This window comes from Ranitomeya imitator, chromosome 8 (assembly GCF_032444005.1).
Source record: "Ranitomeya imitator isolate aRanImi1 chromosome 8, aRanImi1.pri, whole genome shotgun sequence".
Taxonomy (NCBI): Eukaryota; Metazoa; Chordata; class Amphibia; order Anura; family Dendrobatidae; genus Ranitomeya; species Ranitomeya imitator.
Window position 1 is genome coordinate 10,364,380 of NC_091289.1, and position 18,616 is coordinate 10,382,995.

The 18,616-nt window shown below is 44.0% G+C and overlaps 2 protein-coding genes across 3 annotated transcripts in view; one reads left to right on the forward strand and one right to left on the reverse strand.

Moving 5' to 3' along the window:
* Positions 1-146: 146 nt before the first annotated feature.
* CHCHD4 (coiled-coil-helix-coiled-coil-helix domain containing 4) lies at positions 147-5,500 on the forward strand. 2 transcript variants are annotated; one of them, XM_069736259.1, is made up of 4 exons: positions 147-217; positions 1,219-1,317; positions 4,654-4,947; positions 5,031-5,171. In XM_069736259.1, the coding sequence occupies exons 1-3, from the start codon at positions 196-198 to the stop codon at positions 4,944-4,946; spliced, it is 414 nt and encodes a 137-aa protein (XP_069592360.1). In that variant the 5' UTR covers positions 147-195; the 3' UTR covers position 4,947; positions 5,031-5,171. The 2 variants fall into 2 exon arrangements, with proteins under 2 accessions (XP_069592360.1, XP_069592359.1); XM_069736258.1 differs by having other exon boundaries at positions 4,654-5,500.
* A 900-nt stretch (positions 5,501-6,400) lies between these two features.
* Positions 6,401-18,616, reverse strand: part of LOC138647328 (netrin-4-like) — a 35,270-nt gene continuing 23,054 nt past the window's right edge. Inside the window, exons 6-10 of the mRNA XM_069736257.1 lie at positions 16,056-16,269; positions 15,842-15,975; positions 15,359-15,427; positions 14,777-14,947; positions 6,401-7,681 (exon numbers count right to left, since the gene is read on the reverse strand). Coding sequence (XP_069592358.1) covers positions 7,545-7,681; positions 14,777-14,947; positions 15,359-15,427; positions 15,842-15,975; positions 16,056-16,269 — 725 coding nt within the window. The 3' untranslated portion in view covers positions 6,401-7,544. The remainder of the gene's footprint in view (positions 7,682-14,776; positions 14,948-15,358; positions 15,428-15,841; positions 15,976-16,055; positions 16,270-18,616) is intronic.

Here is an 18,616-nt window from a genome sequence, read left to right on the forward strand (position 1 = left end):
CTCTGTTGATTATCATTCAGTGACAGGTTATGAAGTCACCGGCCCCAGAATAACGCAGATATCTGTAATAATGTGGGTTATATGGAACAGGCAGTCATTAGGGCAGACCCGTCCGGGGGCTTTCACGTTTCCCTAGTCGCACTGAGTGACGTCAGCAAAGTGCGCGGTGCCGGGAGAAGTGTGAGCGCTACAGCCATGTCCTACTGCAGGCAGGAGGGTAAGAAAGGACAGGAGGGAGCTGGACCGAGCAGAGCGGGGGATGGTGGAGGGGCGACAGGAGAGAGGCAGCAGGGTAAAGCAAGGAGAAGAGGCACGCTGGGGGTTAATACACTTCAAGGGCATCTCCTGTCACCGGGAATATCACAATGCAGGGAGTAGTAGTCGTCCTCAGTCTGCTTGGCGCGGTTTTCTTCACCCTCAGTTATTTTCCAGTGCTGATATTTATTTTTACTTTTACTGTTTTTTTGTTGTTGCTGAGGCTGGAAAGGAGGATTGGGGCAGAAGGTTTATTGGAAGAGGAAAGGAGGTTTGAGTGGGGGGAAAAGAAAAAAAAACCCTCATATTTCGTTGCAGTTTTGTTCTCTGTAGATAAATTATCAGTCATTGATTTGCACCAGAAATCACTGATGTTTGCGCCGTTCCAGCAGCGCTAGAGAAGGGGCTAAGAATGCGCCAGGTTTATTCAGGGCGTGCGGTGATGATTGTGCACTGGATGGTGATGTCCAGGAAGCTACACAGAGGGAACGTCTGAGTCTCCGCACCATGGCGTCTGGTGCTTGCCAGGTCCTGTTTACACTATTACACAGCATCAATACATCTGGGCTGATGTTTGTGTTTTGTTTTGTCTTTTTACACAAAAAGTCAATTTTTCTCCCTTAAACTCCATATTAATACATTTTGCAAAATTATTTTTTCTTATGTTGAATGTTACTGTACCCAAATTATGATTTTTTTTTTAATTTTCTCCTGAGCTACTTACTTTCTCACTACAATAATAAGCAGCGACTCCGGCTTAGTTGCTGGAGTCTGCATTAGTCTTACGTCCCTGACTCTTATGCTTTGCACTGCAGCTCTGCACCCTCCCCAGTCACTACTAGTTCTTTTCTAAGTATTCTCGTCAATGAAAAAGCAGGGTCACAATCAGTATGGCTGCTGTTTCTGATTCAACCGGGACCCAGATGAATTTATCTTGACAATCTTTTTTTGTGATCGTTTTAGGAAAAGATAAAATTATTTTTGTAACCAAAGAAGATCATGCGACACCAAGCAGTGCGGAGCTCATCCCTGATGACCCCAACGACCCCTATGAAGACCATGGTTGGTAACATTTGTGTGTTAAATTTAGCAATGATTAAAGGGGACCTCCCACCATTCTTTTCCACATCGGTCAGGGAGAAGGCACGCTGATAATGTTGCATCGTTGGGTATTGGCCAGTGTTCATGCATGGTCTGCAGATATCATGAACGTCTTCTACGCTGATAAACAGGACAGGTGTGCGACACCTGACCGTCATGCATGAACTTTGGCCAGTATCTGATTATGCAACGTTATCAGCACATCTTCCCCATCAATGCAGCAAAGAATAGCTGGGGAACACTTTTATTTATTGCACAATTAGTTTTTTACAACTTTCCAACATTTTTTGGTTTTGAGTTTCTCACGACTCGTAAGATTTCTCCTTGCTGTCATTGAACGGGAACATTGTTTGCATTCAGAGGATGAAAACATTCTTACAGCTGAGGTTTTGTTACAACTGCATTTTTCATAGACAATCCTTTGAGCTAAACATATCAGCAGCACAAATCTTTCTCCTGTCCTGATAATTTGTTACACTGTATCAGTGCAAGTGGAATTTATCAGTTTTGAGGCTGTTTAGTTGACAGAGGATTCTATAGAATGGATGCAGCAGACTCTCTGCTATGAGACGTATTGGGTCACAGGGTTTTTTGATATCGTGGAGTCACAGATCCGCATAGGATCTTCAGAAACAAACATCAATTATCTGTTAAAACTTATTGCAAATTTTACGTAATTTTCTTATTCTTCCTAAATTGGGAACATTAAAAAAAAAGTCACTGAATAGGTTGAAGTTTTTATTTCTAACATTACCAAAGCTCAAATAATAATGTTACAATTGTATTGGAAGTGGTGTCTTGAGTCAGAGAAGCCCACGGCGCAGGCTCCTTCCAGTTTAGAGGCTGTCCCCACAGTCAGTCATTTCATGGCTTCTCTCTGCCCTATGAGGAATCTCCCAAATGAAATTAATGGACTGTAATTTACAGCTGAGACGCAACATTTCTGGTTATTTTTGGGACTATTAGCTTTAGTGAAAAAGTGAACTAGTATTCTCTTGTACATAGGTGCAGTTCCAACTCCTGCCCCCAGAGGGCAGCATTTAGTCACTGACACTTGCACAACTCCCCCAAAGGATATTGTGAATCGCTGAACCACATATTTCCCCCTCAACAGACTTGGCACCAGTGTCCGGCTTAAAATGACTCGCTGGACGTTTTCGTCTCCAGAGTGAGCAAAATGGAAAGATAAAAAAAAATGAAAATTATATATATTTTTTTTTATATATGCCACAAAGAGTTAAGTCTAAAATGTACCCTCATCCAAAAACCAGATTATCCCATGGTGCAGAGTCAGCAGATGTCTCTAAGCATGTCCTGGTTCACAGTCTAAAGGGTGACAGAAGATTGGCATGTTGTTCTGCCATGTCAGGCATTGAATGCCAGCCAGAAACTACAAGTTCCATCATGCACTGATTATTGAATGCTTGGACTTATAGTATCACAACGGCTGGAGACCGCTGACTACTTGGTGCACGTGCAGGCTCTGATTTACATTTGAGACAGGAGCCTGGTGATTCCAGCTGACAGATGAATTGTCTTCAAATTAGTGCACCCCAAAAACGTATTATTGCTCACATCGTTTTTTTTTTAACATGGTCCAAAGCTAAACTCTATGAAGTTAAGTAGTTATTGTATTTATATGTTTTGGCCTTTTTCTAATTGTTTTCCCCTCTAGTTACATCTTCAGACACAATCCATTGTCTCAGGGTCTCGCCTCCGAGGGTGGCGGTCCGTTTTTAAAGGGTTAATGCCATCCGTCATTGGCTGATTGCTCCTGAAAGGACTGGTGTAGCAGGCGGGCTGCAGCTGGCAGCGAGACATGAATAGTCGGATTCATTCTGCCTGTCACTTGTACTATAGGGAGGGCGGTCTGCCGGGTGGGAGATATTGTCCAAAGCTGCCACCGACCTCGAAAAGATTGAAAACATGGCTTGGCATTACAGAGAGCTTTGTGTGTGTGTGTGTGTACAGCGCATTATGTCACTAGCAACTCTAACTGCAGGTCAGCGCTAATTACTACAGGGCACCGCAGCCGCCAGTCGGGGGATGGATAACATGGGCGGGACGGTGCCCAGAAAGGGTAGACACCGCCGTGTGTCATGTGTGCCCAGCTACCTATTATCCTCCCAATGCGCAGTTTACACTGACGGCTGTCTGACACGTTAAAAGGGTATTCCCATTTCATAGCATGATGGTATTTATCTGGCATATGCTATTTTATGATCATCCCAGTGTAATGGGAAAAAAAAAACGTTAAATGAGATTCAACTTAACTAATGCTGGTGGACTTTTTTTTTTTTGTGTTTCTTAAGTTTGTGGGGGTCCCAAACGTTGGACATCCACTGATCATTAAGAAATGGGATACTCAGTCACTTTACGGGATGAAAATACTTAATTTTTTTAAGGAGTTCTTGCATCGTCCTCTTTTGGTAGAAGTGTAGGTTTGAACATAGATGGGGAGGAGGGAGATGAAGCTGCAGTTTCTCCCTGGGAAATGTGCAGTGAGGAGACATTTGATTGGATACAGCTCAACTGTGACATCACACTAGGATGACACGCCCACTGAGGCGGAGCAGAGAGAAAATGTGCAGGTGCAGGAAACCAACAATAGTGTTACAGTGGCAAGTAAAAGTTGCCCTAACTGTGAACAGTTGAGCAAATTGAAGATTAATTGATCTGTAAAAGGCCTAAAGTTATAGATGACACATTTCCTTTGTAATTTAGGCAAAATATATACCGTACATTTTCATCTTTTACATTTGAAAAATTATAAAAAGGAAAATGGGACAATAGAAAAGTTTGGGCACCCTGCATGGTCAGTACCTAGTAGTGCCCCTTATGAAAGTATCACAGCTTGTAAATGCTTCTTGTAGTCAGACAAGAGTCTTTCAATTGAGGAATGTTCGTCCATTCTTCCTTAAAGAATTCCTCCAGTTCTGTGAGATTCCTGTGTTGTTTTGCTTCCTCTGCTATTTTGAGGTCTAGCCACAGATTTTCAATGATGATCAGATCAGAGGACTGTGAGGGCCATTGTAAAACCTTCATCTTGTGCCCTTTGAGGTCCTCTATTGTGAATTCTGACGTCTGTTTAGGATCATTATCCATTTGTAGAAACCATCCTCTTCCTCTTTTCAACTGCAGCCTTTTTACAGACCGCATTATGTTTGCATTAAAAAATTATTAAATTTCACTAAATCCATTTTTCCCCCCTATCTGTGAAATGTTCCCTGTGCCATTGGCTGCAGCACATCCCCAAAGTAATGATACGTCACTAACTTTAAATGTGTTTTTTTTCAGGTTTGATTCTCCCCAATGGAGACATTAACTGGAATTGTCCATGCCTTGGGGGAATGGCCAGCGGACCATGCGGGGAGCAATTCAAAGCTGCCTTCTCCTGCTTCCACTACAGCCAGGAGGAGGTGAAGGGCTCAGACTGCCTGGACCAATTTCGAGGGATGCAGGAGTGTATGCAGAAGTACCCCGACCTCTACCCCCAGGAGGACGAAGACGAGGACAACAAAGACAAGCTGAGCCCAGAACTGGCACCTACAGAAGCCTCCCCTGTGACTGTAGAGGAGTCATCCAGCTAATGTAAAGGAAGGGGGCGCCGCCTCCAAGATTTTACCTCCCACTGTTGTATGGACCATGACCTACCCCTCCACTGTCTTATATAGGGCCCTACTGGAGCATGATGCAGGAGGTCACCCACAGCTGGAGATCACCGCGAAGAACGCTTCCCTTTCTAAGGAAAAAGACAACAGGTTAATTTAACCAATTATTGAAATATCTGATTCTGGGAAAGCTGGGATTCAGCCCGTTTGGCCTTTACAGCTGTCAGAGCACGAACAGCGGCCATATTGGTGACCACCCAGCCTTTCCAGATCCAATTATGTAAGAGGGACGATCAGGGGCTTTGTTGTGGGTTTCATATTATTTTCCATGATTTTGGTTCGCTCCTCACTGTCTTTTCACTGGGTATGGACATAATGAAGATCTGTGGAGGAGCAGATAACACCCGCCTGTGCCTCAATCCTGACACCCACCGCTGCCGCCTCTCCTGAATGCACTGAATATAGCAGGCTCCATATCTGTGGATCACGTGCAGCGTTTGTGACTTGAACGTATTAAATCTCTTTCTACCTTATACCAATATTCCTCGTTATATTTTTTTAATCTTTTTACTTTTCAGATTTTATATAATTTTGCAGTTAAGTCCCGGAGTCACAAACTACAACACCCATCATGTCCTCACAGCCTTTGACCATCCTGTCATGCAGGGAGTTGTAGTTTTCCAGGCACTGGTGAACCACAGGGTAGTGACCATTGCTATGGACTCAGATGGTGGAGAACTATTGACAAGCACTGTGAACACTTCGGGAGTTGTCAGGCCATGGAGGCCAATGCTTGGTCCGGGTCTGATGAGTAATCATTAGTGATGAGCGAATATACTCGTTGCTCGGGTTTTCCAGAGCGTACTCAGGTGGTCTCCGAGTATTTGTGAATGCTCGGAGATTTAGTTTATCACCTCAGCAGCATGATGTACAGTTACTAGCCAGCCTGAGTACATGTGGGGGTTGCCTGGTTGCTAGGGAATCCCCACATGTAATCAAGCTGGCTAGCAGCCGCAAACCATGCAGCTGGGGCAAGGAAAACTAAATGTCCGAGCAGTCATAAATACTCGGAGACCACCCAAGCGTGCTCTAGAAAACCTGAGCAACGAGTATATTCGCTCATCACTAATAATCAAATTTGTAACTTAAAAACATTGTGTTCAAACTACTCACCATTTTTAAACTTCTGTTTGCTGTTAGTGAATGGGAACATTATAGTTTATATTTAGAGGAGTCTCACAGCTGAGTGTTTGTTACAATCTACCACTGCTATAAACACATCAGCAGCTCATATTTCTCTACTGTCTTAATACATTTATTGTATTAACTTGGAGTCTTGGCTGTGAAGCAGAATTAAGGATACAGCTCTGGAGATGGACTATGCAAAAAATAGAATGTTATTCATGAGGTTTACAAGATTTTTACAAAGTTCAAAATGTCATATAGATTTAATTTGCAGTGTTAGTGTAATCCAGTAACAGTACATGATGGAGACGGCAGGGGGTGTATTACACATGGTAGAATTTGATACTGCATCTCAGCAGACAGTACCACACATAATAGATATACAGCACTGCAGACAGTATCACATGTAGTAAGATTAGATACACAGCTCAGCACAGTACCACACATGGTAGGATTAGATACTACGTCTCGGCACACATAAAAGGATCAGATACACAGCTAAGCAGACAGTGTCACACATCGGATTAGACACTGTCTGCTGAGATGCTGCATCACACACGATAAGATTAGATACACCGGCTGAGCAGCACAAAGTCCCTCCGGTGATTTGGGGCTAGTCACTTGGTAATCACTCTCCTTCAGTCAGAAATGTTTAAATAACTTTAATTTACAGTTAAGTACAAAAGAAGCGAGTTTTAGCCGTGCTCCGTGAATACCGCCATCGGGTGCACAAAAAACCCTGAAGCCTATTTATAATTTACAGGAGGAGGAACCTGAGCACAGATCCTAAGGTTGGAATAGCCAGAATACATAAGATATAGTGAGAAAATCCCAAGGGATGGGGAATTTTGATTGGCTGCCCTTCATACAAATCAGACAGAATCAGGCCCACAATAATCATAGCCTGTATTCACGGTTGTTTGTACCCGCTATCCCCACCCCATTTATGGTGCAGCAGAAAGCAGCTATTGCTCCCTGTCATCAGCCATTTCACGTTGGGCAGAGGTGGACTATAATGTTCGGGGGACACCGCCCTGCCCCCATGATCACCATCTCGGCTCTGGAGATATTTCCATCCATAGGTGACTGTTATCAGCCCCTCTTATGTCACCGCTGCACTCCATAATGTCCACCGCCCACGTCGGTCTTTGGTTGCCTTCTGGTTTCTCCGTGCCCCATTGTACGATCTTCATGATCTCCACATCCAGCGCACTCCCTGGTAATAAAACATCCGTCCGCAGCCGTCACGTGGGGTACAAGCAGCCGATCGCAGCACTGGAGGCGTCCTGGGATCGTCGGAGGAGGAGGAAGCTCGGCCTAGGAGTTCCTTGTGCACGGAGGGAGATCTACACTACTGCCAGAGAGAAGAAAAAGGATCAAGTCCGCCGAGATCTATTTACATCCGGAGCGGAGGAAGTCGATGGCCTGCTTGGCCCAGGCGGCCTTCCAGGGCTTCACCAGACTGTTCATATTGACCAGCAGCTTGTTATTCCGGGTGTCCTCGGGTCCGGCTATTAGGTAGTCTACACCTGAAAGACAGCACACAATGTATCAGCTTTATTCCACATCTTTACTTACAATGAATGGAAATGTAACATCTGCACAGACATCAAACTTCTCACAGCGGATGTTTTGTCACATTTGTATCCTGTCTACGCAGTTTGAGTGTGTGGATTCTAATGGTCGTCTCCTTTTGGTGAGTGCAGGACATCTGGACCGAGGATGAAGATTAGTTTTTTTATTGCATACATAAAGTAAATATTAAGATATTATCGGAGTTCAAAATAAACTCAGACTTTCAGTAAATGTCCCTTGTACATAGCAGCCGCTGTTAGTGAATCCGTTTCAGGCCAGGGTCACACAAGCGGATTTTCTTTGATCTGAGAAAACCGGATGCAAGTCGTACGTGCTGCAATTTTTTATTTTTTCCCAGAGAAAAAAAAAACCTGACGTGTACGGCCACATAGGCTAACATCAGCATTAGTCCAAGGGCAATGCAAAGTATTGTCGGATCGCACTCAGACCAAAAATCTGGTCACCTGCACGGACCCTTACACAGATCTGATCTTTAGTCATTCACAGGAATATCCCCATTCAGCGGCAGCAAGCAGAGATCTTAGAGAGGTAAGGAGGAAAAGAACGATTGATGCTGCAAACGAAAAGTGAAGCCGTGACTATAAATCGCAACCCATCAGATTCCATAGCTAATTTTGCAAGTTTGTATGTGAAAATTGCAGACGCAATCAGGTTGGTTACTATAAGAAAATCACTTTTTTTTCCACATTTCGATAACGTGGAGGATATTTATCAAAAGTAAATTGCAGAATCTGCGTCGGACAATCCCTTCTGTTCGATGTCCTCCCCAAATAAAGGATAATTACAGAGATAATCCCCAGTGATCAGATGAGATCTGGGAAGGAACCAGCAGCAAGTGATTCATTTGCCTGCAGCGCCTCCACAGGGAAAATGAGGTATTACATGTGCCCATTAAACTAATTAAAGGGAACCTGTCACCCCGTTTTTTGAGATTGAGCTATAAATACTGTTAAATAGGGCCTGCGCTGTGTGTTCCTATAGTGTATGTAGTGTACCCCGATTCCCCATGTATGCTGAGAAATAACTTACCAAAGTCGCCGTTTTCGCCTGTCAATCAGGCTGGTCAGGTCGGGAGGGCGTGGTGACATCGGTGGTTCTTCCTCAGCTTTACGTTGGTGGCGTAGTGGCGTAGTGGTGAAGACACAGCGCGCGATCTGCGCTGTAATCCCTTGCATCGGTGGGGGCGGCCATCTTCCTGGGGCCGCGCGTGCGCAGATCGAGTGCTCAGCTGCACGGGGCTTCAGGAAAATGGCCGCGGGATGCCGCGCGTGCGCATTAGAGATCGCGGCGGCCATTTTCCCAAAGCCGAGATGCAAACTCGGCTTTGGGAAAATGGCCGCCGCGATCTCTAATGCGCACGCGCGGCATCCCGCGGCCATTTTCCTGAAGCCCAGTGCAGCAGAGCACTCGATCTGCGCACGCGCGGCCCCAGGAAGATGGCCGCCCCCACCGATGCAAGGGATTACAGCGCAGATCGCGCGCTGTGTCTTCACCACTACGCCACCAACGTAAAGCTGAGGAAGAACCACCGATGTCACCACGCCCTCCCGACCTGACCAGCCTGATTGACAGGCGAAAACGGCGACTTTGGTAAGTTATTTCTCAGCATACATGGGGAATCGGGGTACACTACATACACTATAGGAACACACAGCGCAGGCCCTATTTAACAGTATTTATAGCTCAATCTCAAAAAACGGGGTGACAGGTTCCCTTTAAGGTACAGACATTTTGGGTCCTCCAATAGATGAAGTCCGTAGAATCTCCAGCTTCATCTCTCTTCTAACAAACTAACAATTCAATGTTCTCCAAAGTGTATTAGTAGATATCCAGGAAAATCCCCAACTATCTGGCACCAGGATAAACCATCAGAAGTAGGCGTACTATGCCCAGGGTCTGCCACCTTCAGTTCTCCGAGAGCTGACCTGTCCGAAAACTGCACATGAACAGCCCGATTCATTCCGTTCAACTTGTGGAATGAGACTTTAGGACAAGAGACAGAAGCAACTGATCTTGTGTCCCCAAGAGGCCAGACCTGTCCCGAACAGAAAGGGCACTGTGTCCATCAGCGATTTCTGGGAGAGACTGAAACGCTGCCATTTACTGCAAGGCTGCCAGTCCTGACCCTTTAAGTACTGAACGACCCTGTGCCCACCAGATTCTACATCCTTTTCAGCTTTGGATGAGCTCATAGGAAACTCTGTGTTCTGTCAGGTCTTTATTCTGGAATAAAGCTCCAAATCTTCTGCATGCACAGAATTATATATGTAATCGTTTTGCCTACACCCACTACTAGAGTAGGTACACTCATTATGGGATCAGTATACTTCTGTCTGCAGGGAGCTCCCCCTAGTGGTGACTGCAGACAGGATCTTATCATGTATCTCTGTATACAGGGAGCTCCCCCTAGTGGTGACTGCAGACAGGATCTTATCATATATCTCTGTATACAGGGAGCTCCCCCTAGTGGTGACTGCAGACAGGATCTTATCATGTATCTCTGTATACAGGGAGCTCCCCCTAGTGGTGACTTATGTGACAGGATGTTATGTATCTATATACACGGAGCTCCCCCTAGTGGTGCCTGCAGACAGGATCTTATCATATATCTCTGTATACAGGGAGCTCCCCCTAGTGGTGACTGCAGACAGGATCTTATCATGTATCTCTGTATACAGGGAGCTCCCCCTAGTGGTGACTGCAGACAGGATCTTATCATGTATCTCTGTATACAGGGAGCTCCCCCTAGTGGTGACTTATGTGACAGGATGTTATGTATCTCTATATACACGGAGCTCCCCCTAGTGGTGCCTGCAGACAGGATCTTATCATGTATCTCTGTATACAGGGAGCTCCCCCTAGTGGTGACTGCAGACAGGATCTTATCATATATCTCTGTATACAGGGAGCTCCCCCTAGTGGTGACTGCAGACAGGATCTTATCATGTATCTCTGTATACAGGGAGCTCCCCCTAGTGGTGACTTATGTGACAGGATGTTATGTATCTCTATATACAGGGAGCTCCCCCTAGTGGTGACATGACAGGATGTTATCATGTATCTCTATATACAGGGAGCTCCCCCTAGTGGTGGCTGCAGACAGGATCTTATCATGTATCTCCCTATACATGGAGCTCCCCCTAAAGGTGGCTGCAGACAGGATCTTATGTATCTCTGTATACAGGGAGCTCCCCCTAGTGGTGGATGCAGACAGGATCCTATCATGTATCTCTGTTCACAAGGAGCTCCCCCTAGTGGTGACTGCAGACAGGATCTTATCATGTATCTCTGTATACAGGGAGCTCCCCCTAGTGGTGGCTGCAGACAGGATCTTATCATGTATCTCTGTATACAGGGAGCTCCCCCTAGTGGTGACTGCAGACAGGATCTTATCATGTATCTCTGTATACAGGGAGCTCCCCCTAGTGGTGACTGCAGACAGGATCTTATGTATCTCTGTATACAGGGAGCTCCCCCTAGTGGAGGCTGCAGACAGAATCTTATCATGTGTCTCTGTATACAGGGAGCTCCCCCTAGTGGTGACTGCAGACAGGGTCTTATCATGTATCTCTGTATACAGGGAGCTCCCCCTAGTGGTGGCTGCAGACAGGATCTTATCATGTATCTCTGTATACAGGGAGCTCCCCCTAGTGGTGACTGCAGACAGGATCTTATCATGTATCTCTGTATACAGGGAGCTCCCCCTAGTGGTGGCTTCAGACACGATCTTATCATGTATCTCTGTACACAAGGAGCTCCCCCTAGTGGTAGCTGCCGACAGGATGTGATGTACAGTACAGACCAAAAGTTTGGACACACCTAATTTAAAGATTTTTCTGTATTTTCATGACTATGAAAATTGTACATTCACACTGAAGGCATCAAAACTATGAATTAACATATATGGAATTATATACTTAACAAAAAAGTGTGAAACAACTGAAATTATGTCTTATATTCTAGGTTCTTCAAAGTAGCCACTTTTTGCTTTGATGACTGCTTTGCACACTCTTGGCATTCTCTTGATGAGCTTCAGGAGGTAGTCACCGGGAATGGTCTTCCAACAATCTTGAAGGAGTTCCCAGAGATGCTTAGCACTTGTTGGCCCTTTTGCCTTCACTCTGCGGTCCAGCTCACCCCAAACCATCTCGATTGGGTTCAGGTCTGGTGACTGTGGGGGGCCAGGTCATCTGGGCGTAGCATCCCATCACTCTCCTTCTTGGTCAAATAGCCCTTACACAGCCTGGAGGTGTGTTTGGGGTCATTGTTCTGTTGAAAAATAAATGATGGTCCAACTAAACGCAAACCGGATGGAATAGCATGCCGCTGCAAAATGCTGTGGTAGCCATGCTGGTTCAGTATGTCTTCAATTTTTAATAAATCCCCAACAGTGTCACCAGCAAAGCCCCCCCACACCATCACACCTCCTCCTCCATGCTTCACGGTGGGAACCAGGCATGTAGAGTCCATCCGTTCACCTTTTCTGCATCGCACAAAGACACGGTGGTTGGAACCAAAGATCTCAAATTTGGACTCATCAGACCAAAGCACAGATTTCCACTGGTCTAATGTCCATTCCTTGTGTTCTTTAGCCCAAACAAGTCTCTTCTGCTTGTTGCCCGTCCTTAGCAGTGGTTTCCTAGCAGCTATTTTACCATGAAGGCTGCTGCACAAAGTCTCCTCTTAACAGTTGTTGTAGAGATGTGTCTGCTGCTAGAACTCTGTGTGGCATAGACCTGGTCTCTAATCTGAGCTGCTGTTAACCTGCGATTTCTGAGGCTGGTGACTCGGATAAACTTATCCTCAGAAGCAGAGGTGACTCTTGGTCTTCCTTTCCTGGGGCAATCCTCATGTGAGCCAGTTTCTTTGTAGCGCTTGATGGTTTTTGCTACTGCACTTGGGGACACTTTCAAAGTTTTCCCAATTTTCCAGACTGACTGACCTTAATTTCTTAAAGTAATGATGGCCACTCATTTTTCTTTACTTAGCTGTTGTTTTCTTGCCATAATACAAATTCTAAATTTCTAATATTCAGTAGGACTATCAGCTGTGTATCCACCAGACTTCTGCACAACACAACTGATGGTCCCAACCCCATTTATAGGGCAAGAAATCCCACTTATTAAACCTGACAGGGCACACCTGTGAAGTGAAAACCATTTCTGGTGACTATCTCTTGAAGCTCATGAAGAGAATGCCAAGAGTGGGCAAAGCAGTCATCAAAGCAAAAGGAAGAACCTAGAATATAAAACATTTTCAGTTTTTTCACACTTTTTTGTTAAGTATATAATTCCACATGTGTTAATTCATAGTTTTGATGCCTTCAGTGTGAATTTACAATTTTCATAGTCATGAAAATACAGAAAAATCTTTAAATGAGAAGGTGTGTCCAAACTTTTGGTCTGTACTGTATCTCTGTATACAGAGAGCTCCCCCTAGTGGTGGCTGCAGACAGGATCTTATCATGTATCTCTGTATACAGGGAGCTCCCCCTAGTGGTGACTGCAGACAGGATCTTATCATGTATCTCTGTATACAGGGAGCTCCCCCTAGTGGTGGCTGCAGACAAGATCTTATGCATCTCTGTATACAGGGAGCTCCCCCTAGTGGTGACTGCAGACAGGATCTTATCATGTATCTCTGTATACAGGGAGCTCCCCCTAGTGGTGGCTGCAGACAGGATCTTATCATGCATCTCTGTGTACAGGGAGCTCCCCCTAGTGGTGGCTGCAGACAGGATCTTATCATGTATCTCTGTATACAGGGAGCTCCCCCTAGTGGTGGCTGCAGACAAGATCTTATCATGCATCTCTGTATACAGGGAGCTCCCCCTAGTGGTGTCTGCAGACAAGATCTTATCATGTATCTCTGTATACAGGGAGCTCCCCCTAGTGGTGTCTGCAGACAGGATCTTATCATGTATCTCTGTATACAGGGAGCTCCCCCTAGTGGTGACTGCAGACAGGATCTTATGTATCTCTGTATACAGGGAGCGCCCCCCTAGTGGTGTATGCAGACAGGATCTTATCATGTATCTCTGTATACAGGGAGCTCCCCCTAGTGGTGGCTGCAGACAGGATCTTATCATGTATCTCTGTATACAGGGAGCCCCCCCCTAGTGGTGACTGCAGACAGGATCTTATCATGTATCTCTTTATACAGGGAGCTCCCCCTAGTGGTGACTGCAGACAGGATCTTATCATGTATCTCTGTATACAGGGAGCTCCCCCTAGTGTCTGCAGACAAGATCTTATCATGTATCTCTGTATACAGGGAGCTCCCCCTAGTGGTGTCTGCAGACAGGATCTTATCATGTATCTCTGTATACAGGGAGCTCCCCCTAGTGGTGTCTGCAGACAAGATCTTATCATGTATCTCTGTATACAGGGAGCTCCCCCTAGTGGTGGCTGCAGACAGGATCTTATCACGTATCTCTGTATACAGGGAGCTCCCCCTAGTGGTGTCTGCAGACAGGATCTTATCATGTATCTCTGTATACAGGGAGCTCCCCCTAGTGGTGGCTGCAGACAGGATCTTATCATGTATCTCTGTATACAGGGAGCTCCCCCTAGTGGTGGCTGCAGACAGGATCTTATCATGTATCTCTGTATACAGGGAGCTCCCCCTAGTGGTGGCTGCAGACAGGATCTTATCATGTATCTCTGTATACAGGGAGCTCCCCCTAGTGGTGGCTGCAGACAGGATCTTATCACGTATCTCTGTATACAGGGAGCTCCCCCTAGTGGTGTCTGCAGACAGGATCTTATCATGTATCTCTGTATACAGGGAGCTCCCCCTAGTGGTGGCTGCAGACAGGATCTTATCATGTATCTCTGTATACAGGGAGCTCCCCCTAGTGGTGGCTGCAGACAGGATCTAGTCATGTATCTGTATAAAGAGAGCTCCCCTAGTTGTGGCTGTATAGAATATTATCATGCCTCTTTTTATACAAGGAGCTCCCCCTAGTGGTGGATGCAGGATTCCAGATTTTATAATTTTCATTGCTGTTTCTAATATTTTGATGCTACCTGGGTTAAGGATGGGGCACGTGCAGCCACGATTGGTCCATGATTCTGGATAGATGCTCCGGTTTTTCCGACCAATTTTCACTTTCCCTGATTTGAGGACTTTTCTCACTTTCACCACCACTTCTGCATGAGTGCCTTTATCATGTGCCGACAAAATTCTTGCTTTTATGACTGCCAAAGAAAACAAAAAAAAAAAAAAAAAGATATAAATGCTTTCAAAGTTACATGGTGTTTTCTTCTCTACTCACATCCAAAGCTGCATTCAGAATTCTGCTGGTTACCGAAGAGTAGTGCATTGTGGGAGATCAGGCGACAGATACACAGCTAGGCCTCCGCTGTTAGGTCAGACGCTTCATTGTGTAGTGAAGAAATGTCATCTTGCAGGATTGTGAATGCAGCTTTGGGTGTGAATGGAGTATAAGACAATAATGAGATGTTGAGAACGTTTTCATATTCCTGGTGAATTAAATATGGCATTTCAATGTTCTCGGGTCAGAAATGTTGACGATTTATCAAGTACAAGATGGTATTTTACCATCGTTAAGATCTGGAGGGCGCGGTGACATCCGATCTCCCACTTACCGTACGCATATTTCATCTGGCAGAAATCCGTCATGCTCCCCAGCATCCGCTCCTTGCACACACACTTCTCTGGAGGACGCACGTCACGTGCCAGGTACATGAAAAAAAGAATTCAAGACGTCGGCCACTCGGTTATCAGGGCCAATCTGTGACCTGGCAGGTGTGAGGGACTACAAGTAACAGCATGGCTGGCAGCAGTGCTGGGTCCAGCGGTTTACAACATCTATAGTATGGTATAAATAGTGCCGCCACTTTCCATCATCTTTTAAAGTGACAGTACAGCTTTGAAGATCTATGCTTTTTTATTGAAGCATAGGACATATCACTGCAGAACTAGACACACGTTGCAATGATGGACAGTTGGGTGACAGGTTACATGTGGACACTACACTCATACCCGGTTATTTAACTGTGAGTTTTCCCTTTAAGAGAAGATCTTTTGTAACTTGGAGCCTCAGACTGTTACTTTTCATTGGCGGCTACCTGGATGTCGCAGCGCGGAAAAGCCCTGTTCACTCGTCCACTTCCAGTCATCTTCACTGTCATTGGTCGGCAGGTCTATGATGTCAGGAATCCGTCCACCAATAGGAATGTTTAAATAATGTTCATTGTCACTGCTGCAAAACGATCGGTGACATCATCAGCGGAATCGGCAATATTGTTATATTGTCAAATTATACAAAAAACAACAAGATACCTGTTGCGACATTCCCCCGTGTCTGGGTCACAGTCTCTCGCACAGTCACATGGGCGGCAGCCATTGTCTCCAAATCCCCAGTATCCCGTCAAGCAGTGATCGCAGTATGGACCGGCCACACCGGGTTTGCAGTAACAGAAACCAGTTTTGGGGTTACACTTCCAACTTTTGTTCAGCGTTTCATTTACAGAGCCGATAACATTACAGGGACATTCTATAATAAAGATGATGAGAGCTATAGTACATATTGCTACAAAACAGAGCAGTATTATAGTAGTTATATTCTTGTACATAGGGGCAGTATTATAGTAGTTATATTCTTGTACATAGGGGCAGTATTATAGTAGTTACATTCTTGTACATAGGAGCAGTATTATAGTAGTTATATTCTTGTACATAGGGGCAGTATTATAGTAGTTATATTCTTGTACATAGGGGCAGTATTATAGTAGTTATATTCTTGTACATAGGGGCAGTATTATAGTAGTTATATTCTTGTACATAGGAGCAGTATTATAGTAGTTATATTCTTGTACATAGGGGCAGTATTATAGTAGTTATATTCTTGTACATAGGGGCAGTATTATAGTAGTTATATTCTTGTACATAGGGGCAGTATTATAGTAGTTATATTCTTGTACATAGGGGCAGTATTATAGTAGTTATATTCTTGTACATAGGGGCAGTATTATAGTAGTTATATTCTTGTACATAGGGGCAGTATTATAGTAGTTATATTCTTGTACATAGGGGCAGTATTATAGTAGTTATATTCTTGTACATAGAGGCAGTATTATAGTAGTTATATTCCTGTATATAGGGGGCAGTATTATAGTAGTTATATTCCTGTATATAGGAGCAGTATTATAGTAGTTATATTCTTGTACATAGGAGCAGTATTATAGGAGTTATATTCTTGTACATAGGAGCAGTATTATAGCAGTTATATTCTTGTACATAGGAGCAGTATTATAGCAGTTATATTCTTGTACATAGGGGCAGTATTATAGTAGTTATATTCTTGTACATAGGAGCAGTATTATAGTAGTTATATTCTTGTACATAGTAGCAGTATTATAGTAGTTATATTCCTGTATATAGGGGGCAGTATTATAGTAGTTATATTCCTGTATATAGGAGCAGTATTATAGTAGTTATATTCTTGTACATAGGAGCAGTATTATAGGAGTTATATTCTTGTACATAGGAGCAGTATTATAGCAGTTATATTCTTGTACATAGGGGCAGTATTATAGTAGTTATATTCTTGTACATAGGAGCAGTATTATAGTAGTTATATTCTTGTACATAGTAGCAGTATTATAGTAGTTATATTCCTGTATATAGGGGGCAGTATTATAGTAGTTATATTCCTGTATATAGGAGCAGTATTATAGTAGTTATATTCTTGTACATAGGAGCAGTATTATAGGAGTTATATTCTTGTACATAGGAGCAGTATTATAGCAGTTATATTCTTGTACATAGGGGCAGTATTATAGTAGTTATATTCTTGTACATAGTAGCAGTATTATAGTAGTTATATTCCTGTATATAGGGGGCAGTATTATAGTAGTTATATTCCTGTATATAGGAGCAGTATTATAGTAGTTATATTCTTGTACATAGGAGCAGTATTATAGGAGTTATATTCTTGTACATAGGAGCAGTATTATAGCAGTTATATTCTTGTACATAGGGGCAGTATTATAGTAGTTATATTCTTGTACATAGGAGCAGTATTATAGTAGTTATATTCTTGTACATAGTAGCAGTATTATAGTAGTTATATTCCTGTATATAGGGGGCAGTATTATAGTAGTTATATTCCTGTATATAGGAGCAGTATTATAGTAGTTATATTCTTGTACATAGGAGCAGTATTATAGGAGTTATATTCTTGTACATAGGAGCAGTATTATAGCAGTTATATTCTTGTACATAGGGGCAGTATTATAGTAGTTATATTCTTGTACATAGGAGCAGTATTATAGTAGTTATATTCTTGTACATAGTAGCAGTATTATAGTAGTTATATTCCTGTATATAGGAGCAGTATTATAGTAGTTATATTCCTGTATATAGGAGCGCTATTACAGTAATTATATAATTTTACAACAGGTTGCATTCCACTGCACAATAACTACAGGGGAGCTAGATTTTAAGCTGCGTCCCTTTAACTGAACCCTGGCATCAGGTTGGTTGAGCAGAATTCCGCTATTTAAATAGAACGGGCTTCTCCTCGCCCGCTCACAGCTGTGCTTTGCACACCGGATTATGGGACTAGAAAAAAAAAAGAGCCAAGATATAATTGAATGAGCACTGCTAATGCCCCAGATGTATCACAGAAGGAGACAGAGGCTTAACCGAACAATGGACCGGCATTACGGCCCCCGTGAAGAGTAATGCCCGGCTCTCAGTGAAAATCCCAGCTCCAAATGAATCATATCACACTATATCAAAACCCAGGAATCCGGTGTTATGTTGTAGCTGAAGGGCAGGTGTGTGTCGGGCGGACGGCCGCCTTTTATCCCCCTTTCTTTTGTGTCTGATACGCTGGG

Excerpts from the sequence above, each read along its gene's own strand:
- CHCHD4 (XM_069736258.1), top strand. The coding sequence starts at position 196 with ATGTCCTACTGCAGGCAGGAGG. Across the intron at positions 218-1,218 it reads GTCCTACTGCAGGCAGGAGG|GAAAAGATAAAATTATTTTT; the intron begins GTAAGAAAGGAC and ends TGATCGTTTTAG. Across the intron at positions 1,318-4,653 it reads CGACCCCTATGAAGACCATG|GTTTGATTCTCCCCAATGGA; the intron begins GTTGGTAACATT and ends GTTTTTTTTCAG.